A 20,757-nucleotide genomic window follows, 5' to 3' on the forward strand; every position below is an offset into this window, starting at 1 on the left:
GAGAATCGACATTTCGGGCATAAACCCTTCTTCAGGAATCCTGAAGAAGGGCTTATGACTGAAACGTCGATTCTCATGTTCCTTTGATGCTGCCTGACCTGCTGCACTTTTCCAGCAACACATTTTCGAGCATCATTGTTTTGTAGAAGGGGAAGCACTCGATTCTGTTCAACCAAGGCATTTTTTAAAAATATATATAATTATACCCTGTTTGGTGTATTAAGCTGCAACTGCATAGAACGTGAAGAGATGCAATCTGGATTTCAAAAATTCTTTGATTTCAGTTGAGTGGAGAGAAGAGATGGGCTGTCTAAGATCCTATACCCATTTCGCAGTCAACTCCTCTTTGGTTCAGAGAGACTGACTCCAGATAATTTAGGAGAGAACCAGGAACAGTGGTGGCATGCTCCCTTGAACTACGTGTGAGTGCTGACATGTACTGTGATTTGTGTATTGCAGCAGCAGTGGGAGCAGTGGGGGAAGCCACCCGAGTAGCCGTAGTAGCAGCAGGGAGAACAGCGGCAGTGGCAGTGTTGGGGTTCCCATTGCTGTACCAACTCCTTCTCCACCCAGTGTCTATCCAGGTAAGGGCTATCCACGTGCAGTGCTCATCACTAAAATTCTGGCAGACTTGCCTTTCACTAAATGCAGCACTCGGATCTCTCCAATATACAGCAGCTTTATCAGATCTCACCAACAAATGGCAGATTGTCCAGCTTCTTAAATCCCACCCTCACTTTTGTGCTCCCTCAAAAATTTGCTAACGTTAAGTACTTCCAAAATGTTTGTATGGCAATTGAGTACCAAGTTTCAGATGTTAGCCTTGGGTTTGGGTTTTGAATTCAGTCCCAGGTTGTGACCGGGAAGGACTTGCCTGCTACCTGTCTCAATACAGTTTATAGTGAGAATGGAAGTATTGCTAATCCACCACTAAGCTCATTGTGGCTGCAAAATGGCTGACATGTAGAGTGTGAAAATATCATGAGGAGTTTGGGACTTCAAGTAGATTGCTGAACAGTGTAGAGAGAACTTTGTATCTTTGCCAAGGCAGGCATGCCTTGGTGATGTTAGATAAGATGATGTAGAGTGAACTTTGTATCTAACCCCATGCTGTCTTTGCTCTGACAGTGTTTAGTGCTGACACTGGGCACCTTGTAATATGAATATAGTTGAGCAATGATATATTAAAGGTAAAAAGAAACATATATTACAAATAAGAAAATGACAGTTTTGAAATAGAGCTAACGATGTGATGCTGTCAAGTCTACTGATGGAAAATCTGGCATGCTAACTCTTGGTATTTTTCATTAATCTCTTAAAAGCTTAAGTTATTGAAATTTAAACCATTATAGTGGTGTAACCGTGAGGCAGTGTCATTCTGAAGTGTTTGCTGTCACATTGTTGACTAGTCATAATACTTGAATGCACTTTCCAGTGCCACATCTCTCCCGTCTCTTTGGCTGTTGCCATTTGCCCCTCATTAGGTTATTTCCCCATCATTCTTTTGTTTCGTCCTGTGCGAACATTTGAGGGAAACCATTAACTTTCGTCTTTGGCCTTTGCATATTAAGAATGGCAGCAACCTTCAAGCATTTAACCCAAATGGTTAATTTCTGGACAAAAGAGTATCACTAAGCGTATTGTGTAGCAGGAGGCCCTTCAGGTCACCATGATTCTGTCAGATTGATCTTCATTCTGTCCTCCTTTTACCAATGGGAAACACTGGGAACAATCTTCAATAATTTACCCCCTCTGGACTTCCTAATAAAAATTTGAAGAGGAAATTTCGAAGGAAAGAATCTAGGGAAAGATGACCAGTTCAGTCACAAGAACTCAAAAGAGTAGAAGAAATAGGAGCAGGAGTGGATTATATGGATCAGTGAGCATGCTCCTCCATTCAGAATGATCATGACTGATCTTAGACTTATAGTCATAGAGATGTACAGCACAGAACAGACCCTTCAGTCCAACTCACCCATACTGACCAGATACCCTAACCTAATGTTGTCCTATTTATCAGCACTTGGCCCATATCCCTCTAAACCATTCCTATTTATATACCCATCCATATGCCTCTTAAATGCTGTAATTGTACCAGCCTCCACTACTTCCTCTGGCAGCTCATTCCACATACGTACCACCCTCTGTGTAAAAAAGTTGCCCCTTTGGTCCCTTATAAATCTTTCCCTTCACCCTGAACCTATGCCCCACTCCAGGGAAAAGACATCGTCTGTTTATCCTATCCATGCCCTCATGATTTTGAAAAGCTCTATAAAGTCACCCCTCAGCCTCTGATAGAACATAGAACAGTACAGCACAGAACAGGCCCTTCAGCCCACGATGTTGTGCCGACCACTGGTCCTCATGTGTGCACCCTCAAATTTCTGTGACCATATGCATGCCCAGCAGTCTCTTAAATGTCCCCAATGACCTCACTTCGACAACTGCTGCTGGCAACGCATTCCATGCTCTCACAACTCTCTGTGTAAAGAACCTGCCTCTGACATCCCCTCTATACTTTCCTCCAACCAGCTTAAAACTATGACCCCTCGTGTTAGCTATTTCTGCCCTGGGAAATAGTCTCTGGCTATTGACTCTCTCTATGCCCCTCATTATCGTGAATACCTCAATTAGGTCCCCTCTCCTCCTTTTCTCCAATGAAAAAATCCAAGCTCAGTCAACCTCTCTTCACAAGATAAGCTTTCCAGTCCAGGCAGCATCCTGGTAAACCTCCTCTGAATCCTCTCCAAAGCATCCACATCTTTCCTATAATAGGGCGACCAGAACTGGACACAGTATTCAAAGTGCGGTCTAACCAAAGTGTTATAGAGTTGCAACAAGATCTCACGACTCTTAAACTCAATCCCCCTGTTAATGAAAGCCAAAACACCATCTGCTTTCTTAACAACCCTGTCCACTTGGGTGGCCATTTTAAAGGATCTAAGTACCTGCACACCAAGATCCCTCTGTTCCTCCACACTGCCAAGAATCCTATTCTTAATCCTGTACTCAGCTTTCAAATTCGACCTTCCAAAATGCATCACCTCACATTTATCCAGGTTGAACTCCATCTGCCACTTCTAAGCCCATCTCTGCATCCTGTCAATGTCCTGCTGCAGCCTACAACAGCCCTCTATACTGTCAACGACACCTCCAACCTTTGTGTCGTCTGCAAGCTTGCTGACCCATCCTTCAATCCCCTTATCCAAGTCATTAATAAAAATTACAAACAGTAGAGGCCCAAGGACAGAGCCCTGTGGAACACCACTCACCACTGACGTCCAGACAGAATATTTTTCTTCTACTACCACTCGCTGTCTTCTGTTGGCCAGCCAATTCCGGATCCAGAAAGCTAAGTTCCCCTGTATCCCATTCCTCCTGACTTGCTGAATGAGCCTACCATGGGGAATCTTACCAGATGCCTTGCTGACGTCCATATACACCACATCCACAGTTTGACCCTCATCAACTTTTCTAGTCACATCCTCAAAGAATTCCATAAGGTTTGTGAGGCATGACCTGCCCCTCTCAAAGCCGTGTTGACTGCATTTAATCAAGCCATGCTCTTCCAGGTGGTCATAAATCCTATTCCCTCAGACTCCTTTCTAACACCTTGCAGACGACAGACGTGAGACTTACTGGTCTGTAATTGCCAGTGATTTCCCTATTTCCTTTCTTGAAGAGAGGAATTACATTTGACTCTCTCCAGTCCTCAGGTATGACTCCAGTGGAGAGCGAGGATGCAAAGAACTTCGCAAGTGGCGAAGCAATTTCATTTCTCGTTTCCCAAAACAGCCGAGGACAAATCTGGTCCAGGCCTGGCGACTTGTCAATCTTAATGTTTGACAAACTTTTCAGCACATCAGCTTCCTCTATCTCTATCTATTCCAGCATGCACACCTGCTCTTCAAAGGTTTCATTCACTACAAAGTTTGTTTCTTTCGTAAAGACAGAAGCAAAAAACTCATTTAGGGCTTCCCCTACCTCCTCGGACTCCACACACAAATTCCCTATGCTATCCCTGATCGACCCTACTCTTTCTTTGACCATTCTCTTATTCCTCACATAAGTGTAAAATGCCTTTGTGTCCTCCCTAATCCGTTCTGCCAAGCCTTTCTTGTGCCCCCTCCTGGCTCTCCTCAGACCATTTTTGAGCTCCTTCCTCACCTGCCTGTAATCCTCTAGAGCTGAGCTTGACCCTAGCTACCTCCACCTTATGTAAGCTACCTTCTTCATTTTGACAAGAAGCTCCACCGCTCTCGTCATCCAAGGTTTCTTTATCCTACCACTTCTTGCCTGTCTCAGAGGGACATATTTATTCATCACTTGCAACAACTGTTCCCTAAACAGTCCCCACATGTCCATAGTGCCTTTACCATGGAACAATTGCTCCTAGTCCATGCTTCCTAACTCATGTCTAATCGCATCATAGTTTCCTCTTCCCCAATTAATTATCTTCCCATTTTGCCTAATCCTCTCCTTCTCCATAACTATGTACAATGTGAGGCAGTTGTGGTCACTATCACCAAAATGTTCTCCCACCACAAGATCTGATTCCTGCCCCGGCTCGTTTCTGAGCACTAAGTCTAGAATGGCCTCTCCCCTTGTCGGCCAGTCAACATACTGAGTTAGGAAACCCTCCTGAACACACCTAACAAAAACAGCTCCATTCTAATCTTCTGCTCGAAGGAGGCTCCAATCAATATTGAGAAAGCTAAAGTCACCCATTACAACAACCCTACTACGTTCACACTTTTCCAAAATCTGCCTACTTATGCTTTCTTCAATCTCCCTGCTGCTATTACTCCAGGGAAAACTGCCTCAGCATATTCAGCCTCTCCCTATAGCTCAAACCCTCCAACCCTGGCAACATCCTTGTAAATCTGAACCCTTTCAAGTTTCATAACATCTTTCCGATAGGAAGGAGACCAGAAATGCGCGCAATATTCCAAAAGTGGCCTAACCGATGTCTTGTACAGCTGGAACATGACCTCCCAACTCAGAAACTTCGCTCCATTTTTTTGCAAGCTCCCCATATCCCTTGATATCCCTTGACATCCCAAGTGATTAAAAATATATTTAATGATGAATATCTACAGTTCTCTGTTGTGTCACAGTACTTATACACACAAGTCACAATTTACTGCACTTTCATAGTGTAAAATGCAGAAGATCACCATGGCCTAGCCAGTAGCTATATATTGGATGAACATGAGGGTTGTTAGTATGAAATATTTCATATCAGAGATTAAATTGACTTTAAATACCCTCACATCTCATGGATGCACTGACTGATGGAGTGCAGAAAATCTTGCATTGACCTTATGAATCCAACAACTTGATTTGACCTCACCAGAGACTGCTACCCTCTTGTACTGCTGATAATATGTCAGTTAGAGAGAGGACAAACATTTGGAGTGACTTTTGATATAATAAGCATTTGCCTTTTCCAAATAAGCTACTTTGTAGCAGCTGAATAAATCAAAACCTGTTCTTTCTTCAGGGAATTCTGACTGGTGTTTTGGTTGCACATAAGTAACTCTCCCTGTCACTGCTGTGCTCCTGATGTAATCTCCAACATTCTGGCCACAATCCAGAAAAGTTGCAGATTTGATCCCTGCTGTCATAGCTGATGGCTGTCGAGCATGAAGAGATGTAACTTTAAGCCTTGGTCTTTTTTGAAGAGGAGTACTGTAGAGTAGTGCTATTCAACTGGACGAGTTCAAATCTCGCCACGGCAGCTGGGGAATTTAAAATTAAAACCTAGTATCTGTAATGGTGACCATTTATATTACTGGATTGTTGTAAATTTTCAGCTCATTCAAAAATTTCCTTTTGGGCAAGAATTCTCAGGGCAATTATTGATGATCAATAAAGTGATGTCCACATTATGGCAATGTATGAAAAAATAAAACGCTGGAAAGATGAACTTCTTGTTTCTGATAATTGTCCAGCAATCTCTGTTCTAATGAAAGGTGTGTATAGAGTTTGGAGACTTTGGCTCTGATGCCCTAGCAGTTAAACTGAGTTTCTTGAAGTGAAGAAGAGCATCAGGCACCAAAAAAAAATTGACAGGCTCAAGAATCAGCAAAAAGTTGGACGCAAAATGATATTAGTGATTGGTAATCGATCTCTGTTTCCAGTTTGAAGCAGACACTCCCTTGGTATGTCAGATTGTGCCTGAGTTGGTGGTATGAATTGATAGTGCCTGAATATTATAATTTTCAATCAGCTGATGGGTGTTCTGTTCTAGGGCCTGTGTTGCAATGTTATAAGCATGGTTCTTGCATGATTGGAACTTTAACTAACTGCTCAACAGGCTTTCTCGTCCTAGCTAACGTTCTCGTTTGTGTTAATCCTTCTTTTACACCCTCCCCTAAGGCTCTGCTGGTACCCCTCCTCCACCTACCACACCTAATCCTACTCCAGTCCCTGTTCCTCCTACTGCTGCAGTACCTGCTTCAACTCAAGGTTCTGTTCCTTCTGCAACCCCTACCCATGTTCCAACACTGACCCCAGACTCCGTAGCAGGAGCTCAGCCCTTTACTGATGGCTTCATCTCACCATCTCTCCCTGCTGTCTCTTCCGCTCCTACTGCAGGTGAGTCCTTCTTTCTCTCTGACTTTCTCGCTTTCTCACCACAGTTGTTTCTCAGGCAGTTTTGCAATAAATTCTTGATAAAACTGACTCTGACTAACTTGGCTTAAAAAGATAATACAGCACATCTGTTACAGATGAAGATTTATTAGTGACTCATTAATGTGTAAAGTCAGGGTGGGGGTGATAGTTGGCATAGTGAATAGAAAGAATTAAGACCCTTGACTTGAGTTGTCTCAGTTCCAGTTCAGTTTCACAGAACAGTCCCAGCAGTTCCCTGCAATTCTCTGTGTTTACGTCAATGCAGTGTGTGGGTGCAAAATGGGCACAAAATTGAGAAGCAGTTCTCCATTCTTTATCTAACATATTCCCAGCTGCATGATTTTATTTCAATTCTGTTGGCAGTGACCCTTGCTGTCTATGAATCCAAATTGCACTGAGCCTTGGTTGGACACACTCTAGAAGCCTGCATTCTGCTTCGGGTCCTGAACCCCAGGAAAAATACATAGGCCCTATTGCAGTGCAGGTTCACCAGAGTAACGCTAGATTTTAAAAGGTGAGGTCAGCTTGCATGAATTTTTCCCTTGTGATTTGAAGGTTCGGGGTTGACCTAATTGTATTCTTAGAAAATGATACAGGGATATAATAAGTTGGTTAGAGGGAAATTACTTTCTCTTGTGGGGCAAGTCCAGAACAAGTGTCTTAAAATTATATCTGGATCATTCAAGACTAAAATTGGAAAGCAGTTCTTCATACGTAAGATAGAGGAATCTAAAACTGTTTTCCTGGAAGGATACTCTTGCTTGTAATAAATTCAAAGATTCAGATTGACTTTGTTAGATAAGGATAAAGAGGAATAAAGACTAATAATTGGTAAATGGAGTTGATTTACATTTCACCCATTGGAAAAAAAGACTTGAGATGTTGAATGGCTGCTCTTGTTCCTAAAATAGGCATTCCAATGTGAGTGGGACTTCACTGTGATACTCAAAACTATACTAAGATCACTGGACAATGATCTGAAGAGGGAGTGGACCTGTTAAATCCTGTTATAGAATAGGGGCCATGTGAGTGGTGGTTAGGGCTTGGTTAACTCTGTTTTGTTTAGCTCGTGCCTATCATGCTGCATACAGTTTTGGTCTTTTTAGAAAAGGGATATATTTGCAGTTTAGAGAACACTAAGTTGATTCCTGTGATAAAGGGTTGTCATCTCTGAGAAGATTGACTAGATTGGACCTATACTGATTGGAGTTTCGAAGAATGAGAGATGATTCTGTTGAAATATTTAAAAAGAGAGCAGTGGAGGCTGGGTAGTTGAATGCAAGGCCCTCAGACAGACATTTGAGGAACCTAAATGTCCTATTTCAGCTTCTTTTTGTACTGTTATACACAAAGCTCAGGCCTCTTTGTTTTGCATGTCTTTAGGAAGGGCATTTAATCACTGAGTCACAGCACACCAGCATGTGCCTCTGTTTCAGATATGATTTTGTGATTTTTCAAGCAATGTTTTGACTGCTGCAGTCAATTAGGAACTAGAGGCTTTAACGTTATTTGGTGATTGGGAACTCAGCAAAAAACTTCAGTTAAGTCTTTCACAAAAAGTTCTGAAGACTTCTTCTTGGCTAGAATAGTACTGATGGAGCACTAAGTCATCCGGTGGACAGCCATGGCCTAACTTTATCCTTGGCCAATGCTTATCTCGGCTATGGTCACATTAAGGATGATACAGATCACCTCAGGACAAGGAGAGGGGTTAATTGACATGCTTCCTCCCCTAAGGCGCTCTCCTATGACCGACAGAAAGTAAATATGTTATAATAGACAAGTAATTGCTGCTGGTTTGTCTTACGATTCCCCCTCCCATTCCAGTTGGCTTTTCCTCGAGCCTCATATCTCACTGTCAACCAGTTGAGTGACAGAGCCCAGGTTGAAGTGTCGACAGGATAGTATGTCGGCTTCACTTACACATGTAGGAGTGTGTGGAGCTGCTTTATCGTATTCAATGTCTCAGTGCTGGAGTTACTGTTTAATTTATATAAAAGCTGCCTGTGAAGCATTTTTCCATTGCCTTTATTTGGCTTCATTGCAGTACGAATGAGGTGAGTCTTTCTGAGTAGAGTGATTGGTTTGCATGTCTTGCATGAAAATATCTCCACCTCCACTCGGACTTATCCTCACTTTCACTTGGTGGAATTATGGAGAGACCCATCTGACTACTTTGTTGTGAAATCAGGACAAATCGCCGATTAGCCAGTACGTTAGCAACATTTAATATAATTTGTGGTATATATAGTTTAAATCAAGCTGGTGCTTAAATCTGGTTGAAAATCTTTGCTGAAAAATTGTCCACTTTTCAGATGAGTAATTTAATGAAGACCTGGTCTGTACCCTCAGTCAGCTAGATATATTAAAAAAAAATCTTGTGGCAGTATTCTAGGTAGAGTAGTGGAATTGTCTTGGTGTCCTCACCAAAATTTATTCAACCAACATCACAAACAGATTATGTCAAATTACACAGAACGTACAGCACAGAAACAAGTTGTTCAGCCCTACTGTTTTGTGCTGAAAGCAGTTTCAAGCATGGTTTATCAAGAGGTCATTTCCTCATTGCTGATTTTGGGATCTTGTAATTTCACAGTTACACTTCCTATATCAGTGACTCGCAGTTTCATTGACTGGAGAATCCTGTGGGAAGTCCACAAGATCCTGAAAGACTTGAGAGAAATACAAATTCTTATTCATTTACGGCATTTTCTCCATACAGCTTGTTTCATATCTAAATGTGAATCTCTCTCAAATATTCTAGGGCACACTCCTCAATTCTACAGCATGAATCGACCAGTGCAGCGGCAGAATCCTACCACCATAGGAGGATCTCTACCCGGCTATAGAAGGCCACCCTCCATGACCTCGCAGGGTAACGTCCAGAATCAAATCAACGGGGGCCCATTCTACAGTCAGAACCAGGCAACTGAATCACGAGGTAAAGATAGTGTTGTAATTCTCTTCTGCAGTACAACTCTGGGAACTTTGAATTGCAACAGAGAGAAACTAAATCTTCAAAATGCAGGTGTTTTTCCATTCTCAAAATGGAACTGGGAGTACAAATGGATGTTTTGTTCACATTCGTAAGGAACTGAGATTTTCAAAGTTTGTTCTTTTGATTCTTCAGTCAGACTCAAAATCCTACATTACTGCACAGCTGATTGCTACTGATCCAGTGATCCTTGGCAAATAAGAAAGGCAGGAGAGATACAATTCATTTAACTATTATTTTATATACTCATCCTCATTGTGAAAGCTTCTTTATGAAATCGGCTCTTTTTACGGAACAATCACAATAAAGGTCACAAAATCTGAATCTATCTCTTTATAAAGCTGTGTTATGACTGATGATTTTTTTTTTTAGGAAATTGTCATATCCAGTAACACAGACCTCAGCTGTAAGTTATAAAGTTGTCACAACAAGAGATCTCTGAAATGGCTGTACCCGATAATGGTGTTGGCCACAATCTTTTAAAATATGTTAGGTTAGAAGCTAAAAGGTAGGACGAGCAGTGTAGTAATCTCAGGATTGCTCCCGGTGAGGCTATGAACAGAGAGTGACTGCAGATGAAGGACTGGTGTAGGGAGGGAGGGCTTCAGCAATGTGGATCATTGGGATACCTTCTGGGGAAGGTGAGACTTGTACAAGAAGGACGGGTTGACCTCAACTGGACGGGCATCGACAGCCTGGGTGTGAGGTTTGCTAGAGCTCTTGGGAGGGTTTAATTTGGCAGGGGGCTGGGGACCAAAGCTACAGATCTGAGGATGGAGTAGATAGTGGACAACCAGATACAGCATGCCGAGAGTCTGTGAGGAACGATAGACAATTGATAAGCAAAGTTGCAGTTGGTGTGATGGGTTGAAGTGTGTCTGTTTTTAAAGCAGCAAGTTTCAGGAATAAGGGTGATGAACTTGGGTCAGTAGTGGAGCTACGATGTTGTGGTCGTTATGGAGACTTGGCTATCACGGGCAGAAATGGTTGTTGGATGTCGCAGGGTTTAAATCTTTCAAAAGGAATAGGTGGTGAGAGGTAAAAGAGGTTTGGGGGATGGGGGTGGCATTGCTAATCAGGGAAAAAAATCACAGCTGCAGAAAAGGAGGTCGTCGTGGAGGGTTTGTCTACAGAGTCAGTATGGGTGAAAGACAGTAATAGAAAAGGATCAGTCCCTTTATTGGGAGCCCCCCCCCGCCCCCCCAACAATAGCAACAGAGACACAGAGGAGCAGATTGGGAGGCAGATTTTGGAAAGATGCATAAGTAACAGGGTTGTTGTCATGGGTGACTTCAACTTCCCTAATTTCGATTGGAACCTCCTTAGTCCAAATAGTTTGGATGGTGCAGACTTTGTCAGGTGTGTTCAGGAAGGATGCTGACTGGAAGGATATCACATCTTGCATTTGGTGCTTGGCGATGAACCAGGTCAGGTGTCAGATCTCTCTGTGGGAGAACATTTCTGTGATAATGATCACAACTCCCTGATCTTACGCTATAGTCATGGAGGGATAAGAACAGATGGTTTGGGGGGAGGGGTTTACAATGCTGTTAGGCTGGAACTGGGGCACCTAAATTGGAACAGATGTTCTCAGGAAAATGCATGACAGAAATTGGAGGTTGTTTAGGAACCACTTGCTGATAGGTTTATCCAACTGAGGCAAGGAAGGGATGATAGGGTGAAGGAACCTTGTTGATGAGGGATGTAGAACATCTAGTCAAGAGGTAGAAGAAAAGCTTACTTAAGGTTGAGGAGGCAAGGATCAGACAGGGCTCAAGAGCATTACAAGGTAGACAGGAAGGAACTGAATAATGGACTTAAGAGAGCTAGAGAAAGCTTTAGCAGATAGAATTAAGGAAAACCCTAAGGCAGTCTACACTTACGTGAGGAACAAGAGCATGGCCAGCGTGAGGGTTGGGGCAAGATTAGAGTGGTACTGGAAATGTCCAGCAGGTCAGGAAGCATGCGAGGAGCAGGAAAATCAACGTTTTGGGTAGAAGCTCTTCATCAGCCATTCCTGGAGTTCAATCTGGAAAAGTGTGAAGTGATTCATTTTGGAAGATTGAATTTGAAGCAGAATACAGGCTTAAAGGCAGGATTCTTGGCAGTATGGTTCTTGGGCTTTATGTCCATAGATTCCTCAAAGTTGCCACCCAGATTGATAGGGTTGCTAAAAGGCGTATGGTGTGTTGGCTTTCATTTGCGGGGGGGTGGGGCAATTGAGTTTATGAGCCCCGAGGTTATGCTGCAGCTCTATGGAGCCCTGGCACTTGGAATATTGTGTTCAGTTCGATCGCCTCAGAGGAAGGATTAGATTAGACTTACAGTGTGGAAACAGGCCCTTCGGCCCAACAAGTCCACATCGACCCGCCGAAGCGCAACCCACCCATACCCCTACACTTACCCCCTACCTAACACTACGGGCAATTTAGCTTGGCCAATTCACCTGACCCGCACATCTTTGTGACTGTGGGAGGAAACCGGAGCACCCGGAGGAAACCCACGCAGACACGGGGAGAACGTGCAAACTCCACACAGTCAGTCGCCTGAGTCGGGAATTGAACCCGGGTCTACAGGCGCTGTGAGGCAGCAGTGCTAACCACTGTGCCACCGTGCCGCCCATATGGAAGCTTTTGAGAGGGTGCAGAGGAGATTTGCCAGGATGCTGCATGGACTGGTGGGCTTGTCTTATGAAGAAAGGTTGAGGGAACTAAGGTTTTTCTCATTTGCGAAGAAGGGTGAGAGGCGACTTGGTAGAGGTGTACAAGATGATGAGAGGCACAGATAGAGTGAATAGTTAGAGACTTTTTCCCACAGCAGAAATGGCTATCACAAGGGATCTAATCATAATGATCGGAGGTTAAGGGGAGATGTCAGAAGCTGGCTCTTTACACAGAGAGTGGTGGTAATAAAGTCAGACACATTAGGGACATTTAAGCAACTTGGATAGGTACATGGATGATAGTAAAATGACAGGTTAGTTTGATCTTAGAGTGGGATAAAAGGTCGGTACACCATTGAGGGCCGAAGGCCCTGTACTGCGCTGTATTGTTCAATGTGGTATTTGAGAGTGGTGACAAAGAGCTATAGACCAAAACTTGCTGATGAAAATCTTTCTGACAATAACCTGAGATAAAGTTAATTGTCATTTGGAAAAGCTTGGGTTAATAGATGACAGCCGACATAAACTCTTTAAAGGCAAATTTTGTTGAACAAATGTGAGTGACTTAATTTATGAAGTATCTTAAAGGACGCATTGAAGTGGACTTTATCTAAAGTGCTCAGAGAAAGTGAGGACTGCAGCTGCTGGAGATCAGAGTCAAAACATATGGCACTGGAAAAGCGCAGCTAGTCAGGCAGCATCTGAGGAGCAGGAGGGTCGACATTTCAAGCATAAGCTCTTCATCAGGAAAAGCTTATATTTGAAATGTCAACTCTCCTCTTCGGATGCTGCCTGACTGGCTGTGCTTTTCCAGCATCACACTTTTTGACTTTAGATAAAGTGCTGTACAATAAAATTGTTACTAAAATTGACATCCTGCGTGTTACCATTAACCTTTTAAAATTGTACTGCTCCAGCTATATAAATTTTGGGCTAAGACAAGCAGGTCAGAGGTGAAGAATTTTGCAGTAAGTAACTCCCACTCCTGCTTTCTATTTACCAGGCACAAGCCAGGAGTGTGATGGAATACTTCCCGTTGCCTTGTGGAGTACCGCACCAGCAACACTCAATAAACTTAACATTATCCATACAAAATAGTAGTGTGGTTAATTGATATTCCAGTCATCACCTTAAATGTTCATGTCCTCTATCACCAATACACAGTGGCAGCAATGTGTGCCATCTACAAGATGCACCACAGTGACTCATCAAGGCACCTTTGACAACACTTTTTAAACCTGTGATATCTACCATAAAGACTAAGAAAGGCAAAAAATAGATGGAGAGGAACTTGTAGGTTGTGATGTGCCCCAGTCACTCCGTCCTGACTTGGAACCATATTACCATTCCTTCACTGTTGCTAGGCCAGAATCTTTAATAATCCCTCCCTAACACACATGGACTACACCAGCTCACCACCACTTTCTTGAGGCCAAGTAGGAACAAGCAATAATTGTTAGTCCAGCCAGTGATATCCATATTCCATGAGTGAATTTTAATCAGCATGGATAAAAAAGAAAAGTTGGCTAAGAGACAGGTAGAGAGTAATGATGAACATTTGTTCTCCAAACTGGAAGGAGGCGTGCAGCAGTGTTTGCCAAGTGTTGACATTAGGATCACTGCTCTTTTTAATCAATACTAAACCAACAAAAGGAATTCATCTTTAAGTGACCCCACCAAACTATTTGGCACCGTTTCCTGACATGGGATTCATAAGTAGTCGCCTTAAAAAGCCTGGCTAACGTCTAAACATTATGCCTGTGTTTCAGATCTCAGGGAGCTCTGTAGGACAAAGGCTAGTATGGAAATAAATGTGCTTACAGGAGGCTGAAACTGAATTAACATCATCTTCCTCATTCTTAAGCAGTTGTGAAGTCACTTGGTCCAGATGATATATTTGAATGTGTTCCTGCTCCTGACATTGATAATTTGTGTCCGTGAGCGGCATTTTCTTTCTAGTGCCTCTCTCTTCTGGCTCTGACTGTGATGTGGGTTTGTTGATGCAGCCTTGCTTTGCAGTTGTGTTCTTGTTTTGCTTGAAAATGTTTCCTCTCCTGCTTCTCATGGGTGTTTGTTCCTTTCCTTTCCTTTCCATCATTCGTGTGTCTGCTCCTGTGTGCAGCGCCACTGGCTCCACCGCCACCTTCTATTCTGCAGGTTACACCTCAACTGCCGCTGATGGGCTTCGTAGCCAGAGTTCAGGATAACAGTAAGTTCACTCTTTCCACATTCTATCAGGGACAATGAGGCTCTCTGTATCCACAGAGGTTCTGCCAAAACATTACACCAAGAGCAAGACAATCCGAACCAGAAACACTTTCAACTTATCCATCACTGTACGTGGACATCTCAGATGTAAAGTATAGCTTATTCTGAACTGTCTCAACAAATACTCCCCGGGCAGGTACAACAGTGGCTTGATGGAGAGTAAACCTTCCTCTATGCTGCCCCATCAAACATGTTTAGACCAGGATTAGATAGAGTAAAGTTCCCACTTTACTGTCCCCTCAGACACTCCAGGGTAGGTAATATATTGGTTATACACATGGTAAAGCTTTCATTGTTCTGTTGCTTCAAACACTTCAGGATAGATACAGCACAGGTTGGATGCAGAGTTAGAGTTCCATTATAAGTAAAAGGAAAAGCAGTAATTCCAACAGGTGCAAGGGGAAAAAAATTGCTTCATGGCTTTATTGTAGATATTACATACTACTGGAAATTGGAAGCTTGTGTGAACTAGAACTGTAGAAAGGGAAAGGGATTAAGGGAAGAGCGAGGTCCCATCCTGCAGAGGTAGTTAATTATATTTCACAGCTTTTGATAAAGTTAAAAACTGATGTAGAATGTAAAGGGTGAATAAGGCAATGGGGGGATACAGGAAGGAAACCATAACATTTTTGAAATGGTTAGCACTGGTAGATGCAAGAGACAAGCAAGAAGATTGGAGAGGTGGTTAAGGTCTAACTTTGTTGAAGTTGGTCTCTAAATATTCTAGGAGTTGTAGGGATCATGGCTATGTGAGTGTTGAAGGGCAGAAGTACATGGGTTGGAATGTGAACTGTAGAAGCAGTTAAAGAGACAAGTCACAAAGCAATCACTGGCATAATTATTGACTAAAGTGTTTTGCAAAGCAAGTAGTGAATTCATTTATGTGAAACTGGAGCAAGGATGTATATGTAATGTGTTCCATGGGCAGAATATGTGGGGAGCTGGACCTTGCTATAGGAGAAGCACTGTATCTGTTAGGGTTTGATTTAGAGTATCACTGGCAAGCCACCAGAACTCAGTCATGGAAGAATGACCTAGTGTTGCAGAGATTATGGTCACTCTCCAGAATGTGGAAGAGAAGGAAAGATGTTTAGTGAGGTTGACAGTGATCTGGCCAGTGCAGTTGCTAATGAAGATCAAAACGATCTTGTCATCATGAGAAGATAATGAAAGCACAGATAATGGCGCAAGTCAAAACAAGAACCCTGTCAGCTGTAATGGAAAGTAAAGCAGAACCAAACAATGTCCATGATATCCCAATGATTAATTTCAAGTGCCCTCTGTAGATTCAGTTAATGCAAAGTATAGTGTGTTATTGCCGAGAATTCAGGTGAAAGGCAATGTCACTTAGCAGTCTTCTTGAGTACATCATATTTGAAAACAATTTATTGGTGCTAAGATTGTTCTGCTCAGCACAAATACATGGGTTTTAAAATCTGTAGGGAGCTGTAGTAATAATACTTGCCAGTTTATGACCTCTTTGCACAGCTGCCTTCGCATTTGTCCCTATTTTCCCAGTCCCTTCTGAAAATACATGATGGGCATAGTCCCACGTTGGCATCACATGTCCACCACGATGTCAGTCAAGAAGCCCTGACAAATTAGTGTTGGATTCAGCACAAAGCTCTGCAATCTGAATTCAAAAGTGTAACTTTTTTCCCATTTTCCACATCTGGCATTTTCTGGGTGAAGTTACCAATTGGGTGCCTCTCTGTCATTTTCTGTCTATGCCCTTTAAGTGTTTGTCTTGAAGTTGTTCAAACTGATCGAAGATTCTAAGTGCCAGCTATGAAGATTTCATCCTGTAGTTGGTGCGGAGTCTGTACCATATCCCAGTAGTGTCGAAATACTATACTAGCTGATTCACGTGATGCTTGACGACTCTGTGTCTCATTTTGGATGGAGAACTGGCCAGCTGATGAAGGTTTATCACAAGCTTGACAGGGTACGGCAGCATTTATATTTAAGGACGTTCTTTCTGATGTATGGCACTAAAACTATTTTGAGGCTGGGACTTTGAAATTGATGGAAGCGTTTAGTTTCAAAATAAAATAAAAATTACTCTTGTCAGTGAAAATTTAAATTATTTTGCTAATGTTAGCAAAATATTATCTTCTGTAGAACTTGCATAAGTTTCATGGAGTTAGGGAAGAGGTTTTTTGCAACCAACATTCAGATACTCTGAGTATAACCTGTTCCAAATTGAAAGCTTATTGCAAGTTTCCTTGGCTTATGAATACCTCTGAACCAGAAATATTGCAGGTTCAAGATCTGTCCCAGATAATAATCTGGGTTGACATTCCAATGCAGTACTGAGGGTGTGTTGCACTGTTGGAGAAACCATTTTTTTGAATAAGAGCTTAAAACTGAGATCCCATCTCTCCTCTGGTTTTAAACGTATGACATTCAAGGATGAGGGGATATCTCAATATCCCAGGCTAATATTGTCCTCGGCCAACACCTGAAGCAGATATATATGCTCACTTATCTCATTGTCCAATTCAAGCTCCCACAAAGGACACATTGTCTGTCATGTTTCTTTTACTGTAACTGAGATTTATCTTCAAAATACTTAGTTGGCTGTGAAACTCGTAATGTCCTGAGGTCAAGAAAAATGCTATCTGACTGCAAGTCTTTTTGCTTAACATGATATAAACTTACAGTTTCAGATGGCTCCACTCCTCCTCCTCCTCCACCACCGGCTGATGTAGTGTTTGATGAGTCACCTCCGCCTCCCCCGCCACCAGAGGATTACGAGGAAGAAGAGACAGCTGTGGTAGAGTACAGTGACCCATATGCTGAGGAGGACCCACCGTGGGCACCCAAGAACTATTTGGAGAAAGGTCAGTGGAACAAAATCACAAAATTTGTGGTGATCATTCTGACTTTCCATTCTGGCTGCATCTCCACATCCAGTAAATTTTCAGTAATTCATACCATTGTCATGCTTTTTGATGTGAGATACTCTCCAGGGTTCAGAATCACTGGCCAATGCCAATTTGTAAGTGAATGCTGGCATCTGGCGTGTTCCTGCCAGCAGTATAGGTAACATTTTACTGAAACCCCATGATCCTTACTTTGCATGCCATCTACTTGAAAGCATCATGTGACAGTGTGTACAGCATGTCTCTTTGTAGATTTGAATGTGTTGCATTTGAAGACCAACATCTGGGTTGAACTTTATTGGGGACCAAACTCCTGTCACCGTGATAATATGTTGGGACATGGTTAACTATCTGAGAATAAGATAGGCCCTCCCTCCAAGATAGGAAGTCCCAACCCTTGAGAACTGCTGGTCAGTCTGATTAACTGGGGCTTCTGTATTGTCAGCAGCACTCAAAGCAATTAGTGGCCACTGCTGAAACTACACGTAGTCCTGAGGTTGGTGATGAATCCAAGGGTTATGGCTGGGGACTCTAGCTGTGGACAGGATGGTGATGGGAGGGGAAGATTTTATAGGCTGAGTTCACGGTGAAACACTAAAGGAGGGGTTATCATCTTGTGGGGAGGTGGATTGGAAGTGCCTGCACTGAGCACAATGTGTCCCAATGTGCTATCCTACCTTCATATTCTCTGGAACTTGCTGAGTGGCCTGTTGCACAGCCACACTTTATCACTTTATTGTGCTGGTGGTTGAATGTGTCCCTTAAACAACCAGTTCAGGGCCTGAGTTGGCCAATAAGTGAATGGGCTTTCAGGTGCTACCACCTCTTTCCTCATCCTTCCGTAATATGGGGCAGTTCATGTTCAGTAGGAAGCTGGCCATCAGCTTTATTTTAATGTCCATCTCCCCTTTCCAATAAGGAGTTGGGGAGGCGGAGCTGTAAAATTCAATCCCTGATTTTAGACAAGTGACTCAACACCTCATCTTACATTATTTTCCTTGCCAGGTAAAATAAAAAATGATGTCTTTTATTTTCTCTAAAATGTCTAGATTCTCAACCATAAACTCATTTCCTATATTGTATACCAGACTACTGCTTTGAAAAAAACAATCTTACCCAGCATATGAAAGATGCACAGTGCTTTCAGGTTGCAGAAGCAATACTCATTTTTGATTCAGCACATAACACAACCAATGAAACACATGGAACTCAATGTAATCCACAGCATCCCCCCTCAAAGGTCTCAGTCAGAGAGTTGTCAATAAAATGTACTATCTCCATGCTGGCCTGATACTGTGACCTGTGCCAAGGTCCCTTGAGACATTCGCAATAGACATACATTTCCACAGATATCTTTCAATATTGAATAGCAATTATGTAGAATAGCATAGAATCTGCAGAATAGAATGTGCCTGTGTTTATGCTCCACATGAGCGTCGTCTTCACCCAACCTTATCATCATATTCTTCTAAACCTTTCTTCTTTATTTGTTTCTCTAGTTTCTTCTTAACTGCAATTGTACAATTCATTTTACTTTTGGAACAGAATTTCATATCCATACCACATTTTAGATTCTGAATAGAATTTGTTGGGATGTCCTGTAGGTTTAGTCTGCCTGAGAAGTGGAGATATCTTCTAAATGCCCACCTCCTCAGAACCCTTGATTTTCTTAAAGACCTGTATCAGGTCAATCTTCTAGCATTTCCTCACAATTTTGCTATTTTCATATTTTTCTATTTACACTGCATGACATGATCTTGATGCACTTTCCAGCAGTTCTCAGGAGTCTTCATCAGAAGGTTCCAGCTTTTATGAATATCTATCACTAGAGGCTTTCTTTCTGATGTCAGTATTCCTAAAGGTTAACTGATATTGCAGATGTTTAGGGTTAATCAAGTACAGAGGGAATTTTATTTTGACAATACGCCAGAAAGATTAGTTTTTTGAATGTGACAGTAATCAATTTCAAAACCACATCTAATGATCTCAACCTGTAGTTCAGGCTGCTTGACCTTAATGAAAGAGTTTAACTTGAGAGTTTAACATAAAACTTTTAGTTTGTTTATGAATTAATTCCTTTGATAGCTTTTGATACCCCAGCGAATGCTGATGGTCTGTTGCTTAAAAGAGTTTCTGATAGCATTTTAATTAGTTGAAATTCGACCCACCTCTGGTTTTCTCCACAGCCCAACAACCTTTTCCATTTCAAATATTTATCCAATTCCCTTTCGAAAATTGCTATTGAATCTGCTTCCATGACTGTTCCAGATCATTATTATTTATTCTGCAAATATAATTCTCATGCCCCTCTGGTTCTTTGCAGATTCTATTAAATCTGTGTTTTCTAGTTATAGACACTTCTGCCATTAAAAAGTTTTCCTTATTAAATCTATGAATACCATTCATGACTTTAAACATTTTATCAAATCCCCTGTTAACCTCTCTGTTCACAGCAGTCCACTCTTTCCCCATAACACACGACCTATATGCTGTTATTTTGGGAAACATCTCTCCACAGTTCCTCGTGTGGTGCCTAGAATTGGACATAGTGCTACAAATTAGTGGTGTAATCAGTGTTTTATAAATGTTTATTGTAACTTTCTTGATTTTATACTTTGCCTCTATTGGATGTTAACTTCCATTTCAGCTTTCTGAAAGATTTTTATACATACATCCTGAGATACCTCTATTCTTGCACAAAATGAGACAATTTAATTTGTATGCTTGCCTTATTCTCCCACAGATTCTGTCCAATGGTTCAAAACTTGAGTTGCTCTGAAGTTACCAAATAGCCAAGTTTCTTACAAGAATGGAAATTGAGACAGATAAAACCAATCAATTTCTTTGAATTCTTCTCTTTATTATTTTAAATCTTTCTCTTTGAAGAATGAGTCCCTATTTTAGTTTAAGCGTTTTACAATTTGTTAAAGGGAAATTCTCTTTGTTGTGGAATTATGACGACTGCATAATTTATAGACCTCATCAAGAACAGCTATGGTTCTGATTATGACATATAGGGATGGATGATTAAATGAGTCATTAATGAGATTAATGTGAACATACTTTGCTATATAATTCTTAACATACAAGTTTATACAACTGTTAAATTGTGAAAAGATTTAAGTTGTCCATTAGACTTTAATTTTATCCTCTCTAAGGTAATAATCACACCTAGGATTGACTGGTTTTGATTCGCTTATTTCTTCTTCTTGTGTGAGATGGTTTTCTTCTAACATCCTTGTTCAATGTGGGTTTAATAAAAACTGTATGTACTCACTGGTCAATGCTAAACCATTTTCATACCAAGA

General features: G+C 41.8%; 1 protein-coding gene across 3 annotated transcripts in view; it reads left to right on the forward strand.

The window, feature by feature from the left end:
* LOC132817227 (abl interactor 2) overlaps positions 1 to 20,757 on the forward strand; it is a 142,801-nt gene that overhangs the window by 114,942 nt on the left and 7,102 nt on the right. Inside the window, exons 6-9 of one of the 3 annotated variants that reach the window (XM_060827545.1) lie at positions 460 to 584; positions 9,404 to 9,580; positions 14,419 to 14,505; positions 17,228 to 17,407. In XM_060827545.1, the coding sequence (XP_060683528.1) occupies positions 460 to 584; positions 9,404 to 9,580; positions 14,419 to 14,505; positions 17,228 to 17,407 (569 nt within the window). The remainder of the gene's footprint in view (positions 1 to 459; positions 585 to 9,403; positions 9,581 to 14,418; positions 14,506 to 17,227; positions 17,408 to 20,757) is intronic. The other 2 variants (XM_060827546.1, XM_060827547.1) reach the window with 2 other exon arrangements.

This window comes from Hemiscyllium ocellatum, chromosome 7 (genome assembly GCF_020745735.1).
Source record: "Hemiscyllium ocellatum isolate sHemOce1 chromosome 7, sHemOce1.pat.X.cur, whole genome shotgun sequence".
In the NCBI taxonomy this organism is placed as follows: domain Eukaryota; kingdom Metazoa; phylum Chordata; class Chondrichthyes; order Orectolobiformes; family Hemiscylliidae; genus Hemiscyllium; species Hemiscyllium ocellatum.